Source organism: Vicugna pacos, chromosome 29, assembly GCF_048564905.1.
Source record: "Vicugna pacos chromosome 29, VicPac4, whole genome shotgun sequence".
Taxonomy (NCBI): domain Eukaryota; kingdom Metazoa; phylum Chordata; class Mammalia; order Artiodactyla; family Camelidae; genus Vicugna; species Vicugna pacos.
In genome coordinates, this window is record NC_133015.1 from 8,195,442 (window position 1) to 8,208,582 (window position 13,141).

General features: G+C 42.2%; 1 protein-coding gene across 4 annotated transcripts in view; it reads left to right on the forward strand.

Annotated features, from left to right (window-relative positions):
• The first annotated feature begins 8,655 nt into the window (after nt 1–8,655).
• Nucleotides 8,656–13,141, forward strand: part of LOC102528159 (tumor protein D52) — a 158,166-nt gene continuing 153,680 nt past the window's right edge. Inside the window, exon 1 of one of the 4 annotated variants that reach the window (XM_072951781.1) lies at nt 8,656–8,942. In XM_072951781.1, coding sequence (XP_072807882.1) covers nt 8,924–8,942 — 19 coding nt within the window. In that variant the 5' untranslated portion in view covers nt 8,656–8,923. The remainder of the gene's footprint in view (nt 8,943–13,141) is intronic. The other 3 variants (XM_072951780.1, XM_072951779.1, XM_072951778.1) reach the window with 3 other exon arrangements.

Genomic DNA, 13,141 nt, shown 5'->3' on the forward strand with positions numbered 1-13,141 from the left:
ATTCTGCATAGGGCAGTCATATTACTCTATTTTCCTCATTCCCTCTTCAGAATCAAACATCTCTTAATTTCCCTAATGGAAGAACAACAACAAAAACTTATTTCATCATAGAAACTTTGGAGTGACATCACATCAAGGACTGCCTCCAGAAAACAGGGATTGGTTAAGAGACTTTACTGCACGTAGCATCTCTCAGAAACTTATTCAACATTTTTTCTATTCCTCCCAAATAATCAGCTATTATTGATAATGATTAATTTGAATTGAATAAAGGGAAAGTGTTGGATAATTCTTTTTTTAATTGTGGAAAAATATGCTGAACTTAAAATTTACCATTTGAACCATTTTTAAGTGTACATTTCAGTGACATTAGTACATTCACATTGTTGGGCAACCATCACCCCATCCATCTCCAGAACGTCTTCATCCTCCCAAACTGAAGCTCTGTATCTATTAAATAACAAGGATGACTCTTGACGTGATACTGTAGTTTTTGTTCCTCTTCATTCTAAAAAGCTCTCCACACAGAATAAATATAGACATCTCACTGGCTATTTCAAGGCCAATTCAAGGGAAGCACAAAATAGCTCTCTTTAAAAAATATTTCAACTACTGAATGTGTTCATGCTACTTTATTTACTTAAACTTATTTTAATTTTTTATTCTTATTTTTTATTTAAATGTAGTCAGTTTACAGTGTTAGTTTCATGTGTACAGCAAAGCGATTCAGTTATACATATACATACACATATATATTTTTGTTTCTCTTCCATTGCAGTTCATTACAAGAATTGAATATAGTTCCCTGTGCTATACAGTAGGTCCTTGTTGTTTATCTGTTTTATATATAATAGTGTGTATCTGTTAATCTCAAATTCCTAATCTATCCTTCCCTCTCCTTTCCCCCCTGGTAACTACAGTTTGCTTTCTATGTCTGTGAGTCTGTTTCTGGAACTTAAATTTTAATTGATTTTGTTTTCTTCAGCTTATTTTTACTTCCCTGGCTTCAGGTTTTATTAAATTATATTTATACATATTTTACAGTGGAAAACAAGGGTTGTTGCAAAAACACTCCAGAAGTCCACCCCCTCACCCTTTGTATGTGCCTCCCTGAAGGCAACCACTTTAAAATCATTAAAAAAAAAAACTTTCCTATCATTAAATAACATGCATATGTGAGTACTTCTTCAGTTTTAGGCATTATCCACCAACTTTCCACTATGACTGTGGGGCTTTTCCGTGGTAAATTAAGGATAGAGCTCCATTGTCCTCTAGTCTTGTTCAAAAGTTAAAAATCATTCTTATTCTTTTACTTTGAATGGGACCATATTTTTTTCCCCATCTCTGGATCTCCATCTTCAGTGTTCTGAATTTCATAGATACATGCCATGCTCTTGGCCCTTACTAAACCCTTTCAATCTGGAAATTGTGTCCTTCCATTTGAAGGAAATTCCTTGAATTATTTCATTGATGATTTTCTTCTGTCTGTTTCCTCTATCTCTCTCTCGAGCTCTTTTTTGAATATTGGATCTCAGGAATCAGTCTTCTAATTTTCTTCTGTTTTCTCCTCTTTTTGACAGGTCATAGCTTTTTTGTTCTACTTTCTAGGAAATTTACTTGACTTGTTATTCCCTGAAGTGACTTAAAGTAACATAAATGTATCACCTTACAGTTCTGAGGGTCAGAAGTCTACCGTGAGTCTTGAGAATGAGTCAAGATGTCTGGAGGGTTATGTTCCTTTCTGGAGACTCTTGGCAAGAATTTCTCTTTGCATATTCAGGTTGTTGGCAGAATTCAGTTTCATACAACTGCAGCCTGCATTTTCCTGATGGCTGTCAGCTAAAGGCTCGTTCACTCTCTAGAGGCCGCCCACATTCCTTGGCTCATGGCCCGGTTCCTTCATCTTCAAAGCCAGCAATAGTGAGTGGAATCCCTCTCGTGCTTCCAATCTCTCCTCGCCTTCTATTGTGGCATCTCTCAGCCTCCAACCGGAAGAGTTCTCAGTTTTAAGGGCTCATTTAACTAGACTGTGCCCACCTGATAATCCAGGACAATCCCCCCATTTCAGGCTCTCAATCACATCTATAAAGTCCATTTTGCCATGGGTTTCAGAGTTTCGGATGTAGACATCTTTAGGGACCTGTAGTCTACCTACTGCAGGGGTTTTAATGTCTACTATATTTAATTTCCAAGAAATCTTTTTCTCTGAATGTTTTCTTTTTCATATTGCAAATACTTGTTTCATGTTTGGGATGTCTTTACTTCTCTCTCTGACTATAATAATGATAGTTAAAAAAACTTGTTTGTTTTCTTTTCCCTGTATAGTCTGTTTCCTGTAAGCTGCCTTTCTGTTGTGTTTACTTTGGTCTCAGTCTTCCATTGTGGAATCTGTGGGTTCATGGCTGCCTCTCATGGACATTCAGCAGCTGACTGGCCTCTCTGGGCACCTGGGCAAAACTTGTGGACCACAGGCTTGACGGTAAGGTGATCTGGCTTCCCCAATGTCAACATTTTAGGGTTTTCTTTTTGCTCTTGGGTTAGTCAAACTCCTGAGAGGTGGATTTTTCTATCTCCTACTTACTGTGCTCTTGCCAAGAGATTAGCCAGTTTCCTTCTCCAGAGAAGTCACCTCAGTCTTCTGAGCAGAACTGAGGAGGGAATTAAAACCTTCTTAAGTAGACTTTCAACCAGTCCTCCTGTTTTGAGCTTCCACTTTCTGCATCCACAGATTCCTGGTGCCGAGTCCCGAGGCTGTTGGAAGTTCTGCCATGTAAATTAAGTTCTTGCTTTCCCACTGCCAGCTTAGCAATCGGCTTTCTCAGATCTGCAAGGTCAATTGTGATTATGCAACCTCTTGCATTCTCTTTGTCCTTGTGGGTTTTTCCCTTTTCTGTAATTTTAGTTGCATTGGGAGGAAGTAAGAATGACTGAATGTTCATTCAGACCACTGAACTGTATACTTTAAAAGGATGAATTTTATAGTGTGTGAATTATATCTCAATGCAATAAATTAAAAAAAAGAATGAATGTGTGCAATACACCATCTTTATCCCAACATATGCCTCCTAATTTCAGAGGGCAGTGAGCCAGAGAAGCTTAAGTGAGAAACCAAGGATTGCAATGGTTTTAAGTGATTCCAAAGTTCCCTTAAGTCAACTTTTAAGTGACTGTTCAGCTAAATCTACTCAGGTGTCCTGAGTTGTATCTGGCCTTGCAGAGTTGCATTTTGTGACAGTGACACAGACTCTGGCTCCTCAAGCCCTGACCTTGGGCACTTGCCATTCTAGCCTGCATCATCTCTGGAAGAGGGACACTGCTGCTCCGGCAAAGAGCAGGGATGAAATGGCCTGCAAGTCATTGAGTCAAATGCCAGTTAAAAAATGTACAAATATTGTTAATCACTTAATTATTGAATCTACATATAATTAATGCAATTTATATCATGCAGTCATTCAGTAATCTTAAGGACAGAGGAAAATGTTGAGAAGAGTGATGGTTGAGGCTCCAGGAGGAAAGGGAGCGTGGCTCACTCCCTGCGCTCCCCTCCCCACCCAGCTCCAGTGACGCAATTTGATAAACACACAAAATTCAAAGTGGCTTAAAAAAATACAAGGAAGATTAAGCGGTCTCTGGCTTTTCTTAACATAGCCAAAATCAATAACGTGAGATCGCTTCCTGTTAACGTTTAGGGACTTACATGTCTAACTTCCATTAGCATTAAGTTCTCTTTCCTGCCAGTACCCATTTTTATGCATTTTAAAGTTGTTTATATCATATTCAGTTTTTTCCCACATAGCAGAGAGAATACAAGATGGCTGTAATAGTTCCTAAAGCAATTAAATGTTAATTATCTGTCTTTAAATCAATATTTCTTCAATCCCTTGGCCTCCCTAACCTTCCCCTAGTACATATCCCTAGTGTATTTCCATGGTTCAAGCCTCAAGAATCTGTTTTTCTGCTGGAATATGATCACTTCTTTAAAGTTGCAGGATTGTATACCTTTAGTGGTTTGACCAAGCAGAGAGCCAGAACTGCCCTTAGACACAGTTTGGGTTGACAGAGTTAACAAAGGAAAATATAGGACCCTGCTGTAAAGAATTTCAGATAAACAATGAGTAACTTTTTTAGCATGAGTGTCACAAATATTGTGGGGGATATACTCATACTAAAAAAAATTATTTGTTGTTTATCTGAAATTCACGTTGAACTGGGTGGCCTGTATCTCACCTGGCAGCCCTAGACCCAGGCTACTGGGGACCGCCCACCGGTGCCTTTGCCCAGGTGAGGAATCCTTGGTGCCAAATGGACGTACCCACACATTCCTGCACCCGCTTTATACACCAGGCGCTGGGTACCCGCAGATCTGAAGTCTGCCCCCAAACCACCTCCCAAGACAGTCCTTCTGAGCGTAGTCCTAGTCTGAGCAAGGGGTGGCTGACAGGGAAGGGCGGATAGAGATGTGCTATCTGGACAAGGTGCCCATGCACAGGGAAATGCCAGGCCTACACCACGGGAGGGCAGAGTCCTGGGTGAAAGGGCACAGCCAGAAGAAAGAGTGCCCTTACTCCGGCCCACAGATGTGAGGGCTGGGCCTGCAGAGAGCCCCTGACCATGTACGCATTGTGTGTGCTTTCTGCTGGCTCTCAGATGGGGAACGGCTTCAATGAGGGCAGAGTGTAGAAGTTTCCACTTACAATGTGCAGCTTCCGTTTCCACCCTCTTCAATATTTTCATTTGTTTCAATTCATCTGCTTGGGGGGACATCTTCTGCCAGAAATTTCACCAATGGATGAGTATTTCAAAAGAGAAACTTAAAAAAATAACCTACTATTTGCATTGCCCGCCACCCCTCCCCCAACAAAATCTGTGTCACCATAACAACAACAACATTGCAGAGTAAATCTAATGCCTTCTCTGCTGAGCCTTTTAAAGGATGCTGCGGTTAAATGCACCCAGGTGCTCCGTTTAAGTGCTAGCCGTTCTCCAGAGATTTGTCAGTGCGCTAAAACACGAGCTCTGTTCATTTTAGAAGTAACTCAGCAGGAGTTGTAAGTGCAGATTCTGTTTCTCAAGAAAAAAAATAAGTAGAAGGAAGACACAAGACAAAAATAGGCTTTTGTGGAAATATGTGCTAGGTTGTTTATAATATCAACAGCGCTTATTTAATTTTGTAGAGAAAATTAAATTAATAATTGCCTGAGGCTCAGGACTGCATGAACCCACCTGTGCTGGTCCATGCTGGAAGGGGAATTTTAAAAAGGCATGTTGTAGAACCCTCCTCCACTGTTGGGAATGTAAATTAGTGCAGCCACTATGGAGAACAATATGGAGGTTCCTTAAAAAACTAAAAACAGTTACCATGTGATCCAGCAATCCCACTCCTGGGCATATATCGGGAGAAAACTCTAATTTGAAAAGATGCATGCATGCATCATAGCAGCACTATTTACAATAGCCAAGACATGGAAGCAACCTAAATGTCCATCAACAGATGAATGGATAAAACATTTATGGTATATATACATAATAGAATATTTCTCAACCATAAAAGTTATGAAATAATGCCATTTGCAGCAACATGGATGGACCTAGAGATTATCATTCTAAGTGAAGAAAGCCAGAGAAAGACAAATATTGTATGATATCGCTGTGGAATCTAAAAAAAATTACAAATGAACTTATTTACAAAACAGAAATAGACTCATAGACATGAAAGATAAACCATGGTTACCAAAGGGGAAGGGGATTAGGAGGAAGGATAAATTAGGAGTTTGGGATTAAGATAGGCACACCACTATATATAAAATAGATAACCAACAGGGATCTACTGTATAGCACAGGGAATTATACTCATACCTTGTAATAACCTATAATGGAAAAGAATCTGAAAAAGAATATATATATATATATATATATATATATATATATATATATATATATACACACACACACACAAAACTGAATCACTTTGCTGTACACCTGAAACTAACACAACATTGCTGCAGTTGTATTGCTATAGCCAAGTCTTTTTTTTTAAATGATTTCTTGGAGGTTCCAACTGGCAACTGTACGTCAATTAAAAAACATTAAAAAGGCATGTTGTATCAGTTAGGACTTCTTTTGGCTCAGCGTAACAGGAAGCCAACTGCAGGGGCTGTAAAAAGTCAGGCATTTATTTTTCTCCTGTAAGCAGCAGCTTCATGATGCTACTGAAGACCCAAGTTCTTTCTGCCTGTCTGCTCTGCCAAACTTGGCTATGGCTTTCTTCCCCATGATCTCAAGGTGGCTGCTGCCCTGCTAGGCTGGAAGGGGAGGGCTGAAGACCAAGTAATGTTGCCAAGTCTTTTTTAAAATTGATGTATAGTTGACTTACAATATTATGTTAGTTTCTGGTGTACTGCAAAGTGATTCAGTTATATATATATATATATAGGAATATATATATATATATTCAGATTATTTTCCATTACAGGTTATTATAAGATATTGAATATAGACCCCTGTGTTATACAGTAAATCCTTGTTGTTTATCTATTTTACATATAGTGCTGTGTATCTGTTAATCCCAAACTCCTAATTTATCCCTTCCCCTCTTTCCCCTTTGGTAGCCATGAGTTTGTTTTCTAAGTCTGTGAGTCTGTTTCTGTTTTGTAAATAAGTTCATTTGTATTTTTTTTTTAGATTCCACATATAAGTGATATCATGTAATATTTGTCCGTCTCTGTCTGACTTAACTTCACTTAGTATGATAATCTCTAGGTCCAGCCAAGTCTTTCTTCTAAAATGATTTCTTGGAGGTTCCAACTCATCTTTCATTGGTCATTAATGTATCAGAGAGCCACCCCCAGCTGTAAGGAAGGCTGCAGTGGCCAGTGTTTCAGCTGGACACACTGCTACCCAAAACAAGGTTTGGGTCCTTTAGGAAGGAAAATGGGAAAGCTGAATATAGAGTAGGCTATTAGCCATCCCTGCCACAGAGGTGAACAAGCATATAAATTCTTCAAGACATAAGGCATTTTTTCTTCTAGTGTACATAAGTCAAATTCATCACTATATGGCAAGTTAAATAGACATGAATAGAATAAATATTTTTAACCAACACAATTTTCAAGTTCTATTTATTTGTCCACAAGTTAGTCCGTAGTTTGAGAGACCGTCTTTCCAGCTATTCATCTGAGCAGCTGCTAGTCAAAAATTCTTGACCACATCATAGAATTTCCTGCTAATGCCAACATTCACCTCACTGTTACATTCAGAAGGCCATCTTGTGGGGAGGGTATAGCTCAGCGGTAGAGTGCATACTTAGTATGTACAAGGTCCTGGGTTCAATCCCATTAAAAAAAAACAAGCAGATAAACCGAATTACCTCCCCCCACCAAAAAAAAAAAATAAAAGCTTAAGAAAGATAACAAAAGGCATATCATTGCACCTTTTTTTTAAAACGAACAATGGATTGTTGGTAGATACAATACACCTCGTTTTAAAATTTAAACATGAAAGCTAAACTTGCAATATGGATTAAATGCATGGTATAATAAATCAGTGAAAAGATGATCCAAACGATCCTTGGCCTCCTGGAGCTCATTAGCAGCTAGGTTATAATCAAGCAGGGCTGTGGGGCAGATGGAGCTAGCGCTGCATCTCGCTGGCCTGAGAGATGAGTGTCAGAGGTGAGTGCCACCGCACAGACGCCAGTGGGAGTAGGAGGGATCACAGAGGACAGGCCTCATCTGGTTGACGTAATAGGAATGAACTTCAGGAGAAGACGCTGGCAACGCAGGTGGGAAAGAGCCCCACTGGACATAGAGCGCAGTGCACAGGAAACACGGAGTCGCTTCAGGTAACTACGGGTAATTTAAAACATATCAGCAAAAGCGTAGGGCGTGTGGAGCACTGGCCAGTGCTGCGGGCTGCGGGTCAAGCCAGAGTCCCCACGGAGCACAAGCAGCAGTTGGCCTTACCTGCAGACGCAGATGGCTTAGGAAACTGAGGTACCACTTTAGAAAAATATAATCAAAGTGACTTCATGGAGGATGAGAAACTGCAGAACACTTTGGAAATAGAGTGCTAATGCTGATAATAAAATTGTTATTACAGGAACTTCAAACTGTCCTTTGAGCAATGGGCACGAAGCCTACAAATATATTTTCCAAAGGTCCCTGTTGATAATTCTACCCTTTGGTTTCCAGTATTTCATCATTTCAAAGCGTCGTCCTTAAGTCTGCACTCAAAACAGCTATTACTACATGAAAATCTTCCTAATTTGTCACCAAAAACCCCACTTTCTGTGAAGACAGGACTACATCATTTTTCGAGAGATGTTTTCTTTGCAATTTTTGCCTCTTTGCTTGTTTTGGACCTAGTCTTGCAGACAACCTAGGGTATTATTTCAGTGGTAGGAGAACAGGAAAAGAGACATGAAGAGAAAAGAGCCACTGGCATTTCGAAATAACCTTCCTGTGTTTTCCACTCAGTGAGTACATAAGAGCGAGTGCTCGCGGAGGCAGAGAAAGGACACCTTCAGTGCCCCCGAGGAAACTTTGGCTGCGATAAATAACTTGAGGGTGGAACGCCCCCGCCATCCCGGCCCCACGCAGCCTCCAGGGTGATGCGAAGTCCCGCCGTCCCCTCCGCCCTCCTCCTCCGGGGCGAGTTCCTGCCTGAGCTCGCCGGCCGGCCCTGCCCGGCCCTCCCGGCGCCGCCCGCCCACTCGCCCTCCCGCCGGTCCTCCCGCACCGGCCGGCGGGGTCAGGTGGTCGGGTGACGCCCCGGGAGAGCGCTCCCCACGGCGCGCGGGCGGCGCCGCCGCGCCCGACGCCTCCGGGGGAGGGGACTTCCAGGGAGCCGCCGGCGGAGGCCAGGAGGAGCGCGGCGCGCGGGCGGGCTGAGCCGAGCGGGGACGGGCGGCCGGAGGGCGGGAGACATGGACCGCGGCGAGCAAGGTGAGGGCGCGGGGTCCCGCGCGGGGCCGGGGCGCGGGGCCGCGGTCGGGCGCGGCGCGGGGCGGCGTGCGGCCTGGCGCCCGAGCAGGTGCGGAGCCTTCCGTGCCCGCGCCGCAAGTTGCGTCTCCCGGATCCGAATCCGGATCCGGGGTCCTGGTGGGGCCCGAGCTGCAGGGAGCTGCTCCCGCGGCCGGAGAGGGCGGCTGGGGCCGCGCGCGTGTGCGAGTGGGTGAGAGGGAGACGGAGCAGAAGAAAAAGAAAGAGAGAGAAGGTTCTGGGAGGCGGCGGAGGGCTGGCGCCAGGCTCGCGGAGCCGGGGCTGCGGCTCGCGATGCGCTTTGGGAGGAAGCCGCGTGAAGGGGGTCCTGTTCAGCTGGCCCTTGTAACCCGTGGAAACTGAGGGACCGAGGGGTCATCTCACCCCTGAAGATGGGAACGTGAAACCCTCCCCACCCGCGTTTTAAGACTTTTGCCCTCTTCTGGTCAACGCGGTAAGGATTATTGGTGGCGTTTGAACCCGTGTCAATGGTTTTGCATGCAAGCATTTAACATCCCCGATTGTGGAGTAGTGCCTGTGGGTTTATTTGGAGGTGGGGGGGGGTGCGGCTTTTCATAGTGAGGATCCACTTTTACCTATCGAGGTGGCATCCCCGACACAAAACCCCCAGTCTGATTACTCTGGCTTTGAATACACTTGTTTCTGAAAATAGTATCTCAAGTAGAATTGCCCCCAGTACACTCATTGTTTAAAAGCGATGTGAGTGGTAGGGCAAGGTTTTCAGATTTACATTATTGCTACATCCTAGAGCTCCTTGCTGATAATAACCCGGTAACTAACAGATTCATGGCACCGTTTTTAAAAGCTATGTAAACGCTAAAAAGGTAACAATACTGAGGTAAAAATACTAAGGTAAATTTTAGGAAGTGGGGGTAGGAATTATTCTTATTTTGAATCGTAACACAACAGTTTCTTTTTCTTTTTGCTTATTATCCTCATTTACCTTCATACATACGAGTTTTCGTTTAAATGAAACCATAGTCCATATGTACTATTTTGTATTTTACTTTTGATGAGTTATAGGATAGAATCTTTGGAGCCTTCCAACCCTTCCTTTCTTATCACCTTTCAAATTAATCTCAAGCTAACATATGAACCCTTATATTATAAACATTTTATACAATATGTAATATGTAGTATGTGTATAATACGTCATGTATGTGTATTTACACTTGCACACACACTGTCTGGATTTTATACTTCTTTATGGGAGAGGCATATACTTCATTTTTGTTCACAGTTGAGTAACCTGGTGATTTGCACGTGGTAGACATTTAAATGTTTGAGTCAGAAACCTCCTCACAGGTCTTTATGCATATTGTTAGGAGAAGGCCTAGGGGCCACCAAGTAGGCCAGCATTATTCTGTCTGGATTTTAATGGGGGCAGTGAGGGTGGGAAACATGTGAACATGCATATTTGTATATGAATTGCATTGTCATATGTAATGTAGTGATGTTTTTAGCATACATAGCTGTGGTACCTGTCAAAGTAGATGAAATAGCTGTGTTTGAATCAGGTGAATGGACTGACTGATTGTATTAGATTTTGTATTCTAGCTTAGCTGGTAAGAATCGCAAGTCATTCACACTTCTGTGATGTTCCAGTTTCCTGATGTACTTTATGTGGTTCTTGTAGGACTGCTTTTTGTGTATGTCTGTCTCAGATAATATTTGATAAATTCTTTGGTTTACAAGAGGAGTCTTTTTCTTTTTTTTTTTTTTAAGCATTTTTGTTTTGGGGGGAGAAGGTAATTAGATTAACTTATTTTAATTTATTTTTTAAATGGAGGTTCTGAGGACTGAACCCAAGACCTTGTGCATGCTAGGCATGTGCTCTACCACTGAGCTGTAGTACCCTCCCCCGAGGAGTCTTTTTCTGTCTCTAGTTTTCATATGTTTTCTTTGGTCAGGATATTTGTTGGTCCTGTTAGTCCTTGCCTTTAGTTGTTATTCCAGGAGGTTGAGGGAAATTCATCCTCTTAGAAGTGGGGAGTTTGGAGACTGGGCTCTGAATGAAAGACGAGCCTCCTGCCTGGAGCATGGTCAGCTGGCTGCTGGCGCGGCTTTGCTGTGTTACAACCATGTGGCCTTTCCTTGTCCTTTTGGCTCCTTCGGCCGGTCTCTTTTGCCTTTTCGTCTTTCTGTTCCTACCGCAGATAGTAGGTGTTCAGAAATGTGTGCTGACTGCCTCCGAGGAAAGGGCAAAGTGCCCAAGGGCAAGTGCCTTCCAGCTCCTGGAACCTCTGATGTCCCTCTAAGTTGGTGACTGCTTCCCACTTCCTCCTCTTCTTTTTCTCTGTGTTTTAAAGAAGCAGAACTCTGGTTGGGAGGAGACGGTTGCTAAGAAGGCTGTGCTGGGCTTAGAGGGTAAGTTTACCTGTTAGGTCTTTGGAAGAGTAGAGTGGATGGCTCAGTGTTCAGTGAGTCCATAGTGAGACTATGAGTCCAACGTGGAACCTGGGACTGTAAACCTGCAGGTTCACGAGCAAAGCATACTGGCTGAGATAAGGTTAATAAAAACTCTGTAATTGTCGCTTGAATTGTGATTTTTCCAGAGTATCTAAAACCAAATCAGAACATTTAGGATTTGTTTAACTTACTTTTTAAAAAATATTCATGGAGTTTGTTGTTTTTGTCCCTTAAACAAATTAAATTTAATTTAAATGCAAAATTAAACGCCCTGTGTCTTGTCTTAAATGCGTGTCTCTATTAAATTGTCTCCTTATACATTCCTAATTATGTGAAGTTGTCAGAATCTATCGTTTGCTACCAATTTTGTTTAACAGAGCTATAAAGATTTAAAATGAACAATTTTCCTGTGTTTTCAGCCATGCATTATGAATGCTTTTCAGTACGGGGCTGAGATTCTACTGTTTTCCCATGCTCTTCTATGCTCAGGCATTGTATACACTATTCTGCTCGTATTGAGAGCAGTCAACATCAGATGATTTAAAATATACCTTAAACTGCGAAGCGCCTCTCAGGAGTGTCTGCGGTTCAGCCCAGCACAGCACACTTCACGTGTGCGGTATTTTCCACTTTGAAAGTGCAGTGTGACCTGCTACCTAGAGAAAACATTGTGTCAAAAACCTCCTGTCTGCCTCTTATGGGGCTGACTAGATAATTATACCTGAGTACTCTCTTATGTGAGTTTAGCATCATTATATTGAAGTGACAGTCACCTAGCCCCATTTTACCTTTGTTTGAGTTAAACCACCACCACCACCACCACCACCAACAGCAACACTGAAGCTTTATTTTAAGGGGGTGAGGGAAGGCTGCTGGAGCCAGAAAAACTGGGGAGTGGGGAAAGCTGCAAGGAAAGAGGGTCACTGTATGTTAGTCTAATTTCAGCATGGTAATTACGCTATTGACATAAACAAAAGGTGAGCTGTTGCTGATTTACAGGTAAAACAAATGTAGAGATGAATGGATGACAGTTTTGAGGGTCTGCTTCCACCCGCCCCAGGTCCTTGGTTTCTCTGGTCAAGTCTAGCTTGCTGTATGGTGCTAATGTCTTTGTTAGTTCACGAGCACTTCCTTCATTTATTTTTATGCAGCAGTCCGCCTGGTCCCTGGGGGAAGAGCTGAGTGTAGGAGTGGTTATGATCTTTCAGCCAGATATCAAAACAGAATAATCTATGTACACAATGAAAACAAATTACACTCACGGTTCCAAACCGAAAAGAACACCCAAATCCCCAGGACTTCTGTGCTCCTGGTCCTCTTGTTACAGGCTAACGTTATTTTATTTTCCTTGTGGGATTAATTATCTCTGTTTTCATTGTTGACTGTTGTAAATCTCTCTTCTGAGACTCTCCCGAATTTTATTTAGACCGGTTGGGTACCAGCTGTACAGAAACCATAATCTTAGCGGTGTGTTTTTATTAGAAAAGTGTCCAAGGGATCAAGGGATTTAATGGTTAGTGGAAGTTAAAAAATGTTTGAATTAAAAATACTTCCTGGTAGCTGAGAATAGTTGTTCATTTTAGGAAACTCAGAGAAAATAGTTGGAGAAAAAGAACACAATCACCTATAAATCCCACCCTATAATCCTACCCTAGAAAATCACTGTTAACACACTGGCTTATACCCATCCATGGATCCATCCTTTGAAACAAGTCACAGAATAATCTCTTATG